This window comes from Penicillium psychrosexuale, assembly GCF_028828465.1.
Source record: "Penicillium psychrosexuale strain IBT 29551 chromosome Unknown utg000004l, whole genome shotgun sequence".
NCBI classification, from domain to species: Eukaryota; Fungi; Ascomycota; class Eurotiomycetes; order Eurotiales; family Aspergillaceae; genus Penicillium; species Penicillium psychrosexuale.
In genome coordinates this window covers 4,120,651-4,132,470 of record NW_026643189.1, presented here as the reverse complement: position 1 = coordinate 4,132,470, position 11,820 = coordinate 4,120,651, and the positions used below count along the sequence as shown (strand labels likewise).

At 51.4% G+C, this 11,820-nt stretch overlaps 5 protein-coding genes across 5 annotated transcripts; 4 read left to right on the top strand and 1 right to left on the bottom strand.

Annotated features, from left to right (window-relative positions):
• N7518_007445 (FMN-binding negative transcriptional regulator) lies at positions 1–1,104 on the top strand (the record flags this gene model as incomplete). Its single annotated transcript, XM_057188372.1, has 1 exon — positions 1–1,104. One exon carries the CDS (start codon positions 1–3, stop codon positions 1,102–1,104), a length of 1,104 nt encoding a protein of 367 aa, XP_057040075.1.
• Positions 1,105–2,038: 934 nt separating this feature from the next.
• N7518_007444 (transcription factor domain-containing protein) lies at positions 2,039–4,868 on the top strand (the record flags this gene model as incomplete). The annotated part of the gene is made up of 6 exons (XM_057188371.1): positions 2,039–2,137; positions 2,187–2,253; positions 2,314–2,767; positions 2,830–3,008; positions 3,058–4,105; positions 4,166–4,868. 6 exons carry the CDS (start codon positions 2,039–2,041, stop codon positions 4,866–4,868), a joined length of 2,550 nt encoding a protein of 849 aa, XP_057040074.1.
• A 431-nt stretch (positions 4,869–5,299) lies between these two features.
• On the top strand, positions 5,300–6,244 carry N7518_007443 (phosphoglycerate dehydrogenase; the record flags this gene model as incomplete). The annotated part of the gene is made up of 1 exon (XM_057188370.1): positions 5,300–6,244. One exon carries the CDS (start codon positions 5,300–5,302, stop codon positions 6,242–6,244), a length of 945 nt encoding a protein of 314 aa, XP_057040073.1.
• A 307-nt stretch (positions 6,245–6,551) lies between these two features.
• On the bottom strand, positions 6,552–8,702 carry N7518_007442 (peroxisomal copper amine oxidase; the record flags this gene model as incomplete). The annotated part of the gene is made up of 2 exons (XM_057188369.1): positions 6,552–8,533; positions 8,588–8,702. The coding sequence occupies 2 exons, from the start codon at positions 8,700–8,702 to the stop codon at positions 6,552–6,554; spliced, it is 2,097 nt and encodes a 698-aa protein (XP_057040072.1).
• Positions 8,703–9,743: 1,041 nt separating this feature from the next.
• On the top strand, positions 9,744–11,375 carry N7518_007441 (uncharacterized protein; the record flags this gene model as incomplete). The annotated part of the gene is given in 4 exon segments (XM_057188368.1): positions 9,744–9,871; positions 9,936–10,304; positions 10,366–10,489; positions 10,500–11,375. The coding sequence occupies 4 exon segments, from the start codon at positions 9,744–9,746 to the stop codon at positions 11,373–11,375; spliced, it is 1,497 nt and encodes a 498-aa protein (XP_057040071.1).
• Between the last annotated feature and the right edge of the window lie 445 nt (positions 11,376–11,820).

Genomic DNA, 11,820 nt, shown 5'->3' with positions numbered 1-11,820 from the left:
ATGCATCTGCGTCCCGATCATGCAGTCCGAGACCTACCAACCCTCCACGCCTTTATCGAACAACACCCACTCGGCGTCCTCACCACTTCGCTCCCTTCAGATAATCACCCGACGCTCCAATGCAGCCACATCCCCTGGGTGTTGGACAGTAAAGCAGCACTCGAACCCGAGTTAGCAAAGGAAGCAAGAGTAGCCGATGGCAGCACTTCCGCCTCGCCGTATCCCTCCCTGGGAGTTCTTCGTGGCCATATTGCGCGCCAAAACCCGCAAAGCAAAGCGATGGTAGAATCTGCCTTGGAATATAGCACCAAAACAACCAGTATCCCCGGCGCATTTCCTATAACAAATTCTGCAGAAGAACCACCGGCATCAACTGGCTACACTCTCCCTGCCGAGGTCTTAATCGTCTTCACCAGCCCAGTAGACCACTACATCACGCCAAACTTCTACACAGAGTCCAAACCCGCCACGGGCAGGGTCGCTCCGACGTGGAATTACGCTGCCGTGCAAGTCTACGGGCGGGCGACTATTTACCACGATGCAGAAGACGAACAAACAGAGCTGTTCCTACGACAGCAGCTGGGTGATTTAGCCCGGCTTGGAGAGGAAGGGGTGATGGGGTTTCAGGATGAGTCTGGGTTTGGTTCGGGTTCGGCTTCGGCTTCGGGACCTAATGTCAAACACGGAGGTGGTGAAACTGAAACTGAGAATGGAGATGAGGAGGGGGACCCACCCCATAACTTGACCCAGAACCAGAACCAAAACCAGGGACAGCGCCAAAACCTGATCCCTGATATACAGCTGAATCAGGGGTCGAAGACGGCCACCGGGGCTGGTGGGCATGGCGACATCATGCCATTGCCGAGGTCGACGTCAGCACCTTGGAAAATCGCCGATGCGCCACTGGAGTACATTGCCGCGCTTTTGAAGAATATTGTTGGCATGAGGATTGAAATCACCCGGATTGAGGGTCGGTTTAAGGTTAGCCAGGAACGGCCGGTTAATGATCGTGGGGGTGTTGTTCATGGGTTAGAGAGCATGGGTGGGAGAGCCAGGGATATGGCGGACTTTGTGAGGAGAGGGAAGGTCTTGCCTGGGAAATGATGGCATTAAGCTTTTTGTGTATATAGATCCTAGACACTTCGAGCACGAAGTATCCGCAGTACGTAGACTAATAGTGCCAAGCTCGCTACCACGTTGTACGGAGTGCAGCCCTTACTCCGTAGTGTTGGCGGCCCGGGCTTGGCATGATTACTCAACAGAAAATGGTCTGTGTAGAAGCACAAACTCCTCGGAAAGTTAAAAGAAGACCAGGATGGAGATTCCGTCTCGAATACAGTAGCTGCAGTGGATGATCAGGGATCGGACGCGTCTTAATCAGAAGGTGTAATAAGCGGGGGCCAATAGTAATCCTGCAATAGCCACCTTCATAGACCGTACCTTTTGCACATACCTGCAATAGTTCTGCAGGAGACACGGGTAAAATGAAGGGTCTTATTAGGGGTCTAGATGGCAACTGAGAACCCCCTGTGGTAGGATGGTGGACAGACGATAGCTATTGACTGGCTAGATACAATCAAGCTACTGCAATTACGTGCAATTATGGGGTATCTAGATCATCTCGGATGCTGGCGGCGAAGCCCTAAAGCGGGTGGCATTCCATAAAGGGGAACCATCCCCCGTCTATACAGATTAAAGGGGACTGAAACCAGTTCTGGGTTGAATGTGATGTTAGAAGTAGAGTGAGTCGAGAATAAGAACGAACATAACAACTACATATCTTCATTGTACATATATATCATCCTCTAGTCTAAACTGTGGAATAAATACAAAAATCTCCTCTCCCCCCCATGTCAGCCCGAACTGGGGAATTCCGGCGGCACATCACTTCTCCGCATTTCTTCCTCTCCGCAACCTGATCATGGTATAGGATTTCCCTTTTTCCTAAACGCCACAGCCATGCGCCTGACCTCTTGTCCATCTTGGCCGCGGCCGTCTTCTTTCTTCTTTTCATATCTCCCTTCCATGTAGAAGTGCCATGTCTCGTCCTCAGGTCAGCATCGACCGTCTCACGCCCCGCCGTGCGACGGTTGAGCCGCGCGAAACTATGAATTGCAAATCCTGTCGCAAGCGCAAGGTACGTCTACTCAGTCTTGGTACGATTGGCTCTGTCTAATTTGTTCTAGATCAAATGTAATCGTATGCGACCGAGCTGCGAGGCATGTAAGGTCTTCCAGTGCCCATGTCTTTATGGTGAGTCAATCATGTCCCTCTATAACAAATGATTCCCTTGCTGACCTTGTTATGTTCAAGATGCCGTTCCCAAAAAACGGGGCCCCAAAACAGATGTGCTAGAAGCTCTTCTCAAGCGGGTCGATGGGTTAGAGAAACGCCTCCACGACGAAAAGAACCCTATCTCGCCCACTTCTCCCGATACCGCAGACGATCAGCCGAGCTTTCCTACCCGTTGCAACACTGTCGACGCTTCTTTTAATATTTACTCTTCAAGCGATCGATTGGCTCTGCCAACTTCTCTCCCCCAACATGTGGATCCCTTCATTAGGCCATCCGGCCACTCAGCAAGTCTTATACAACAGCCCTCTCCGACAAACAATGGTCCCCTATCGGATGCGATCCTGGATCTTTACTTCGAGCGACTGCACGGCAAGCCATTTTATATATTAGACGAGGCGACAACGCGGCAGCTCCATCAACTGAACCAATTACCTCCGTGTTTGGCCATGGCCATCTCAGCAATGACAGTAAGGTAAAACCACCAAGCTTCCGAGCGCTGTCACATGGTTTACATGTTCGACTGACAATTCTTAGATATACAACCTCGCCTGGTCAAGTGGAACAGTCACTACGTTCCGGGCTCGATGCGGCGCTACAGGCAAGACGCATGATTGAAGTCGACGATCCTACAGTAGAAGGACTACAGACTCTGTTGTTACTTTCGCAAGCTTTCCACGCCTATGGTCTTGGAAAGAAAGCTTATATGACATTTTGTATGCTTGGCCTCGATCCTACATGGTTGAATTTGACTAATGATGCCAGCAAATTGTGTGGCCATGATCGTCGCGCTGGATTTGTATCGGGAGGCTCCCTCCAAGCCCAATATCTCGCCTGCCGAGCGAGAAATGAGGCGTCGGCTATTCTGGTCTGTTTACTTGATGGACAGATTCATTAGCTGTGGATCTCGACGTCCATGTCTAATCACCGATCATTCGGTTGTTCTGCGCCTACCGTCTTGGGCACCACATGCAGCCGGTCTGAACATGGAGGGAGAGCTCTTCCATGTCGGCCCGAATATTCAATATTCGGCTGATTCCCGGCGCAAATCACCCAGTGCTGCCTCTTTGCTGATTGATATCGCGCGTATTCTTGGTGTCACGAATAAGTATCTGGCAGCTGGCGGAGTGAAAGGCGACTCTCACTTCCCATGGCATGCGCTTTCTAATCTATCTAAGATCCGGCAAGAATTAGATATATGGGCCACCGGTACGCAGGACGTCTTTTCGTCTATCGATTCATTGTTCGGCCACCCCGAGAGTACAACACTTTTGCTGAGCAAGTTGATCTACCATTTGGTGCACTGTTTGATCTACCGCCCGTTCTTACCCATTGACCTGGTAGAGCTCCGAGGTACAGGGCAGCATCAGTCCTGGCAAATTGAGGCCACGAACTTGTGTTTTTCGCACTCCAATGCCATCGCAGAGCTCGTGGAACTGGGTCGTAACTCCCCGCTAATCGAGTGGCCTGCTTTCGTCGCATACTGTGTGTTCATAGCAGGGACTGTGCATGTTCACGGTGTGCACTACAAGGGCCGCGAAGGAGAGGTTTTCTCTTCCAGCGCTGAATTCCTGACTCGGGAGATGCACCAGCTTGCTTGGTTGCGCAATATTTGGACTGGCGTGCAGCATCAGCGTGAGTTGCTCCAGACTATCTATACGTGTCACTCCGAATTGGTGCGCAATCTTGCCAGTAGCCCAATGCGGTTTTCGCCAGTCTTCCACCTCGAACACTTCCTCGACCGATATCCTGGTCTGGCGTTAGATGGATCACATGTTCGGCTCATAGATGCAGGGGATGATTTAGCTCCAAGGTAGGTCCTGCTGGTTTCATTTTTTGCATACATATTATATGATCCTAACTCTGAAGACAGTGCTGCGAGCTTCATTGACCACCAAGATCACTACTACCAACGACCAATTGCCACACCCTCATATCACAATCCTTCACCCTACTTCTCAAATACCCGGCCTGGGCCCTCGAGTCCGTTACCATCCAGCCAGGCCTCAGATATCGACCGTCGCAACTCCCATTCCCATTCTCTATCCCAGAAGCCATCCCACCCAACTTCTCTCTCGCCCAGTACTCAATTCCACACGATCCAAAGCAATCAACACCAACAATCATCATCTATCTTCTCCCTCCCAACCGGAACAGACTTATCCGGTCCCGGCACATCAGAAAACACCCACCTCTCGATCCCGGGATTCTCCCCCTCGGCCTTTGGGCTCTCCCCACCAGCCTACCTCACCGACGCTTCCATGCACATAGCACCAACACCCCAAAACCCACAATACGCAACCTTCCCCTTCGACACCACTCACGCAAATCCGAACGGAATGACGCAAGCAGGCCCCACCGCCCTGACCCCAGGCGGCCAGTCCCAAACTAGTGGCACCCATACCACAACCGGCAGCGAAAGCACATCTGAAAAAGACCCTTTTCTGCGCTTGCTAGAACAGCTCGCTGAGAATGAGAACTCGCAGGGCGGGCCTAGTGAGCTTGAGTTCTTTCTGACAGGTACGGGTGCCGAGGGTGATACAGCTATTCCTCTTGAGAAAGATAGTGCTTCGTAGGTGGAAATCAGTTCGGGATGATAATCCCCTCATATATATTCTCATTCTGTGTATATCCTTCGTTGCATAGCTTGTTTGCATGTAGGCTGTGGCCGAATTGACTGATACCCATTGTGTTTATTGTTTCTACCTACCTAGTTACTATGTGAGAGCTAAGTCAATCTAACATATAACCTTGGAATGCTCCTATTAGAGCTGGACAGAATCTCATTACTAATTGTCATTGATCACCCGGCATCTGTGCTTTTCGCCCGGAGTTACCCCGGTCTCGGCGGAGCTCCGCCGAGGGACCCCGCGTTGTAACCGATTTGTCACTCCTCTCCTCTCCCATAAGATCCTTGACCATCCCCTTCTTAATGTCACCCATCCAGCGCCTCAAACCAATCCAACGCCTTAAATCTATAACAAACCACCTCCAACAAACCTCCAAAATGAAACTCCTCTACCCAACCTCCCTCTACATCGACGCGAAGTCCCTAGAAGGCTTCTCCGTCGAATTGCATCCCTACGACGTCACAGTCCCAATTCCGGAATCCCTAATCGACGCCGAATTCCTAGTAACATGGGCCAACAAAGCCACGAACCTCCGCGACGCAGCCTCCCGCATGAAGAACCTCCGCTGGATCCAGTCGCTAGCCGCCGGACCAAACGACGTCCTCGGTGCGGGCTTCGACGCCTCCCGAATCGCTATCACAACCGGCTCCGGCCTGCACGACGAGACAGTCGCCGAACACACTCTCGGCCTGCTACTCAATGCTGCCCGCCGCTTCTATGAAATGCGCGATTACCAGAACCGCGGCGAGTGGCCCGCCCAGGTGGGCGGGCCCCAGCCCGATCGCGCCCCTGGCACGTTCCGCACCCTCAAGGGTGCTAATATTACTATCTGGGGATTCGGAAATATCGCGAAGACTCTCTCTCCCGTACTGACCGCGCTCGGGGCTAATGTCACCGGTGTTGCGCGGAGTACGGGTGTGCGGAATGGGTTTGAGGTTGTTGCGGAGGATCGCTTGCAAGAGATTCTCCCCAAGACTGATGCGCTTGTTATGATTCTGCCTGGATCGGCGAGTACCAATGGTGCGCTTAATGCTGAGCGCTTGGCGTTGCTGCCGAGTCATGCTTGGGTTGTTAATGTTGGCCGCGGAACTTCTGTTGATGAGGATGCGCTGCTTGCGGCGCTTGAGAAGGGCAGCATTGGCGGCGCGGCGTTGGATGTTTTCTCCGTTGAGCCGCTCCCGAAGGAGTCTAAGCTTTATGCCGCGCCTAATCTTATTCTTTCACCTCATGCTGCTGGTGGACGTCCGCGTGGGGCTGAGGCGCTTATTGCGTTTAACCTGAGACGGCAGCTTGCTGGGCAGGAGCTGAAGAATATTATTTGAGCTTGATGTGGAGATGGCTGTGGAGATGGCTGTTTAGGTTTCTTGTTGATAGATTTTATGAGTACATATCCGAAGAGGGTTAGATGCCATGCTTTTGCATAGGTCTTGTTGATTACAAGAAACCCTAGAGAGACAATACAGCAGAATTACACAGAATCATTTAAGAACTCAGAACATAAGTTTGATCAAATTAATTTGATATAAACAGAGAGGGAAGACTATATACAATTTACTATATACAACAAAGCACACCATAGACCCTATTTTTCAAAACACCATATCATAAATGCCATCACTGTGTCACCTCTCAGATGCGGGGTTTACTGGGGGCACAGCATGAAGAAGGGAACGCATTCTTCGACTGGGTATCAACACAAATAGCAGAAGGAGGCACCCAGAGGGCAGGGTTCTTCTCGAAGAAGTTTGACGCACGCAGCATAATGCTAACCGGCTCAGCAGGCATGATGGGGAAATCCTCAGTACGCGGGAAATGCGTCAGACCGAACTGCAGGTAGCAGACGATATCGGTGTTCTCGATGTTCTCATCGCGCTTCGCCCAGTCGGCGATGGTCGAGTTGAAGGGGTGTCCCTCGGAGCCGTCAGACTGGCAGACGTAGTCACCAGCAGGGAAGAGCTCGTAGTCCTTGTAAGGAGTAACCCAGAGGGGCTTGCGGGCGAAAGCGGCACGCTTCCAGACGGTGCTGCCGGGCTTGGCGAGCATAGGGGGGCAGTTGTTGTTGAGGATCTTGTAGGCAACGGGCTTCTTCGCAACGGGGTGCATGCGGTTCGGATTGATAATGTCCCATGATCGGTTGGTCTCGTAGCAGTAGTCTGCGGCACCCTCGAGGGCAGTGCGGAGGGGAGTCTTCTTGCTGTAGAATCCGTTGCCGTAGGGGTTCTCTGGGGAGCCAACGGCAGCTTCGGCGGAGACGGCGTCGTTCTGGACGACGGAGTTGTTTTGGCCGTCGATTTCGGGGTCGATGCGGAGGGAGAACAAGTGCTGGTGGTTGTGGGCGTTGATGGAGGGGGCAACTTCTGTGCCGAAGGGAGCGGCGGTTTCGGTCGGGTGCATGCAGTAGGTGTTCAGCATACCGGTGAGCTTAATCTCCAGCTTGTAGGTACCATCTAGAGTGAAGATGTGGTAGAAGCCGTATTCGTAGTTGGCAGCGGTGATGATTTGGGACACGATGAGCTTGCGGTCACGAGCGGAGATCACTGTGCCATCACGGTAGTCGGTGTGCTTGTAGAGGAGGCCGTTGTCTTCCTCGTGAATGCAGATAGCGTTCTTGACAACGGCGGCCTCACCCTTGGAAGTAGACATGATACCATCCATGTAGTGGATGACACCCTTGCAATCACAACCCAGCTTCAGGGAGTTGGTCATCAGGCCAGTGCCGTACTCGCCGACATCGAAAGCATGCTTCTTGTGGTGGGGCTTCTCGGGGCAGCCGTAGGGGACAACCATCTCAACGACGGAGATACGGTTGAAGAGAGTACGCTCGCGGTCCTCGTACATGTCGTGGGTGCGCACGTCGGAAATGACAATACCTTCACGGTAGTTGAAGCCAATGTGCATCTTGAAGTTGGCCCAGGACAGCTCATTGCCGCGGACCTTGAAAGAGACACCCTCGGGCTGGGAGATATCGATGGGCTTGAGGCGATCGTGGTTGTACTTGTCGCTGATATATTCGGGGAGGTAGTTGTGCTCCTTGAGAGGGGCAGCGGTCCGCTCGCCATTGACGTAACGAATGTCAACGCTGAGAACCTCTTCGGTGTCGGTGTCGGCGACAACGCTGAAATCCAGAGGGTGGGCGTATTGGTTATCGAACTCGGCGTTGCGGTAGTAAGCCAGACCCTGCTGGAGGCGGTGGTCGTATCCCCAGCGCTCGTCGATGCCGATAGCCCATGCGTCAAAGAAGACCTTGCTCATGTCGGTAATTCCAATCTCATTGCAGGCACGGATAACGCGAGCGTCCTTGCGGGCAACACGCTCCATTACATCAAGATCCTCCAGGGTGAGGGTAGGCATGACATCGTGAACGTCCTTCCATTCCTCAACCTTGCCGGTGGCGAGATTGGCCACCACCTCTGCGATCGTGTTGGTTTCGGGGACAAAGACAATGGCGAAAGCACGACGGGCAGGAGCTGGGACGACGCCAGCGCGGAATGCGCGGTATTCGGCTTTGATAGGTTCACGGAGTGTGATGCAGTTGAACTTGACAAACTTGGGGTTGGCGTATTCCCGGATGATCTTTGCCGCTTCGGGAATTTCCTTGATAGACAGTTGATCTAGGGTTCTGAGTTAGCGGAGCTCTCGGATTTTATACAGAGAGCATAGCATACCTAACGGATGAGGGGTGCCTTTCGGCAGCATGGCAGCGGCGGCTACACTTTCATAATCCCCGTCGCGGAAGATTGTGTAGCCAGGAATTGACTCGGTATCGGGAGCAGACGCCATGATGAAGATGTGAAAGGGGTATCAAGGGGAAGGAGAGAGTTGTAGTTGTAGAAAAACCAGAAGTTCCATTCCAAAGCTGCGATAGACCTTATATAGCTAATCGACCTTGAATGTCTGATCGAATTTCGCCGCATGTACCTTCCTAATCGGGTAATCAAGATATATATCTATAACATAAGCAGCTCCGACAAAGGGAGCGAATGGTCCCGAGAGTGGGTACTCTGGCCGTTGCTCAATTTGGGTTAAAGTCTGGAGAAGATGTGTCTTTGCACAGCATGTGTCCGAGACTTTAATTCTATGCCATAATATGCTTTGCGTAAAGTGTTTGCCATCGAAATTATCAGCCAATCGCAATGCAACGGCTCGGAGAGATGTGTTGGCCACAGCCTTTCGCTAGTGGTTGACCTAATAAAGCAAGTCTTCTGAGAAAGACTGTGCAGGGCACTAGGGAAAATACCTAGCCCAATTCGACAATATCTGATCTCTTAGACGAATTAGGGGAGAATGCGACTGGCAGGGTTGGTGATGCCAAGGCGTTAAATCAAGCTTATTTTCACGTGGTCTTGATGACGTAATGTAAGCCGCATCCCTAGCCCAGGGCAGCCCATCAAAGCCGTTTTATCACACATGACCCCTCCAGTTTTACTGTGTAGTAGAAATGATCAATATCCCCCATTACATATGGAAACGGACGAGCAAGTTGACCATATCATTAACCTAAACACATGAGACAGCCCGTGGATGGACATGCCTGTTTTGGGTTAGCGGCTCTTGCTATCAGTGACTGGGGACTCGTCAATCCACGTCCTATCCACATCAAGAAACACCCCACTCCCCACCGTTTTGAACCTCAGAAATCTGGAGCTCGGTCTTTTTCAGGTGGAGTCGATAAATGTATCCCGATAAGCTACCCAGAATGGCATGTCCATGCGAAGCAATTGTCGCAAATTACATAGAGCTCGAAGAAATAGTTACAACATACAAATTCAACTTGTCAGCTTCCCTGTCTTCTCCGAACAACATCGCGAAGTACATATAATCATGGCCGACTTGTCTGTTCAACTCACAGCCCCTAACGGCCACACTTGGATCCAGCCCATCGGCTTGTTCATTAACAACCAGTGGGTCAAGTCCTCGACTGGCGAGAAGATTGCTAGCATTAATCCCACGTGCGTGAGAAATTAAAAACTAAGTGTCCATGTCTTAATGCTCTAACTGACTGGTGATCAATAGAACCGCAAAGGAAATCACATCAATCCACGCAGCTTCCGCCGAAGATGTCGACAAGGCCGTCAAGGCAGCGCGCGCCGCTCTGAATAACCCCTGTTGGCGCGACCTACCCGGTTCTGACCGCGGCAAGCTGATGAACCGCCTGGCCCAGCTTATCGAGGAAAACCGCACCACGCTCGCCACTATCGAGACAATCGACAATGGAAAGCCGTATTCCACTTCGTTCAATGATGACCTGAACGAGACCGCCGAGACCCTTCGTTACTATGCAGGATACGCCGACAAGGTCTTTGGCCAAGTTATCGATACAACAACAGATAAGTTCGCCTACACCGTACGGGAGCCCGTTGGTGTCTGTGGTCAGATTATCCCGTAAGTTCTAAGATCAGTCATCAAATACCGTCGAAGTCAATTGCTAACCACGGCGCTAAAGATGGAACTTCCCTCTCGCCATGGCCGCCTGGAAGCTCGGCCCGGCCCTCGCCTGCGGAAACACAGTCATTCTAAAGCCAGCGGAGCAAACCCCTCTCTCAGTCCTCTTCCTTGCCAACCTGATCGTGGAAGCAGGCTTCCTCTCCCGGTGTCGTGAACATTGTCAACGGACTTGGCGCCGTCGCTGGAGCCGCGCTCGCCTCGCACATGGACGTGGACAAGATCGCCTTCACCGGCAGCACGGCAACAGCTAAGCAAATTATGAAGATGGCCAGTGGGAACTTGAAAAACATCACCCTAGAGACGGGTGGTAAGAGCCCGCTGATTGTATTCAACGATGCGGATCTCGAGCAGGCGGTTGAATGGGCCCATCTCGGTATCATGTATAACCAGGGCCAGATCTGCACAGCCACATCCCGCATTCTGGTACAGAACGAAATCTACGACCGCTTCTTGGAAGCATTCAAGGCGCAGGTGAAGAATGTCTCCAAGGTCGGTGATCCGTTCGAGGAGTCTACCTTCCAGGGCCCGCAGGTGACGCAGGCTCAGTATGACCGCATTATGTCTTATATTGAGGTTGGAAAGTTTGAGAAGGCCACCCTAGTCACTGGTGGTAAGCCTTTCACTGTTGGTGATGGTAAAGGTTTCTTCATTGAGCCTACTGTTTTCGCTGATGTTACGCCCGAGATGCGTATCTACCAAGAGGAGGTCTTTGGACCTTTCGTGGTGATTTCTCGATTCAGCGAAGAGAAGGATGCGATTGAGATGGCCAATGACTCCATTTATGGTCTTGGAAGTGCTCTATTCACGACGAACTTGACTCGCGCGCATCGCGTCGCTAAAAGGATTGAAGCTGGTATGGTCTGGATTAACTCCAGCAATGACAGTGACTGGCGCATTCCATTCGGTGGCGTCAAGCAATCTGGTATTGGTCGTGAGCTTGGAGAGGCTGGTCTTGCTGCTTACTCGAATATTAAGGCCATTCATGTGAACATGAAGTCGAAGCTTTGAGAACAGGACTCGAAGGGCTTCTGAATCTGGAGGAAGGACATATTATATTGTACATAGCAAAATTGAACCTTTCCATATGACAAAAATGGGTATTTACGCACCTTTTCTATCTTTCTCTTCATCGGGTGCTTTAGTTGAACTTATCTGTGCAGGGAAGGGGTTCATAGGAAGCACAAATGGAAACCATGAAAAGAAGGAAATATAATTGAACAAATTGAGCTCTTAGTTAGGACACGAGATACCACACCAAGGTGACCTCCTATAGTTACTATTGGAAAATAAATTTATTTGGGGCAAGTTGGTAATTCAAAGAACCTCGTGGTTTTGATCGCGGGGTTGGATCATAGCGCTTAATGCAAAAATATATAATAGGAAAACCTCTGAAGAATGTCAACCTTGGAAAGCCAACGGATTCATTACGTGTTTGCTCCTCGCGCAGGATTTC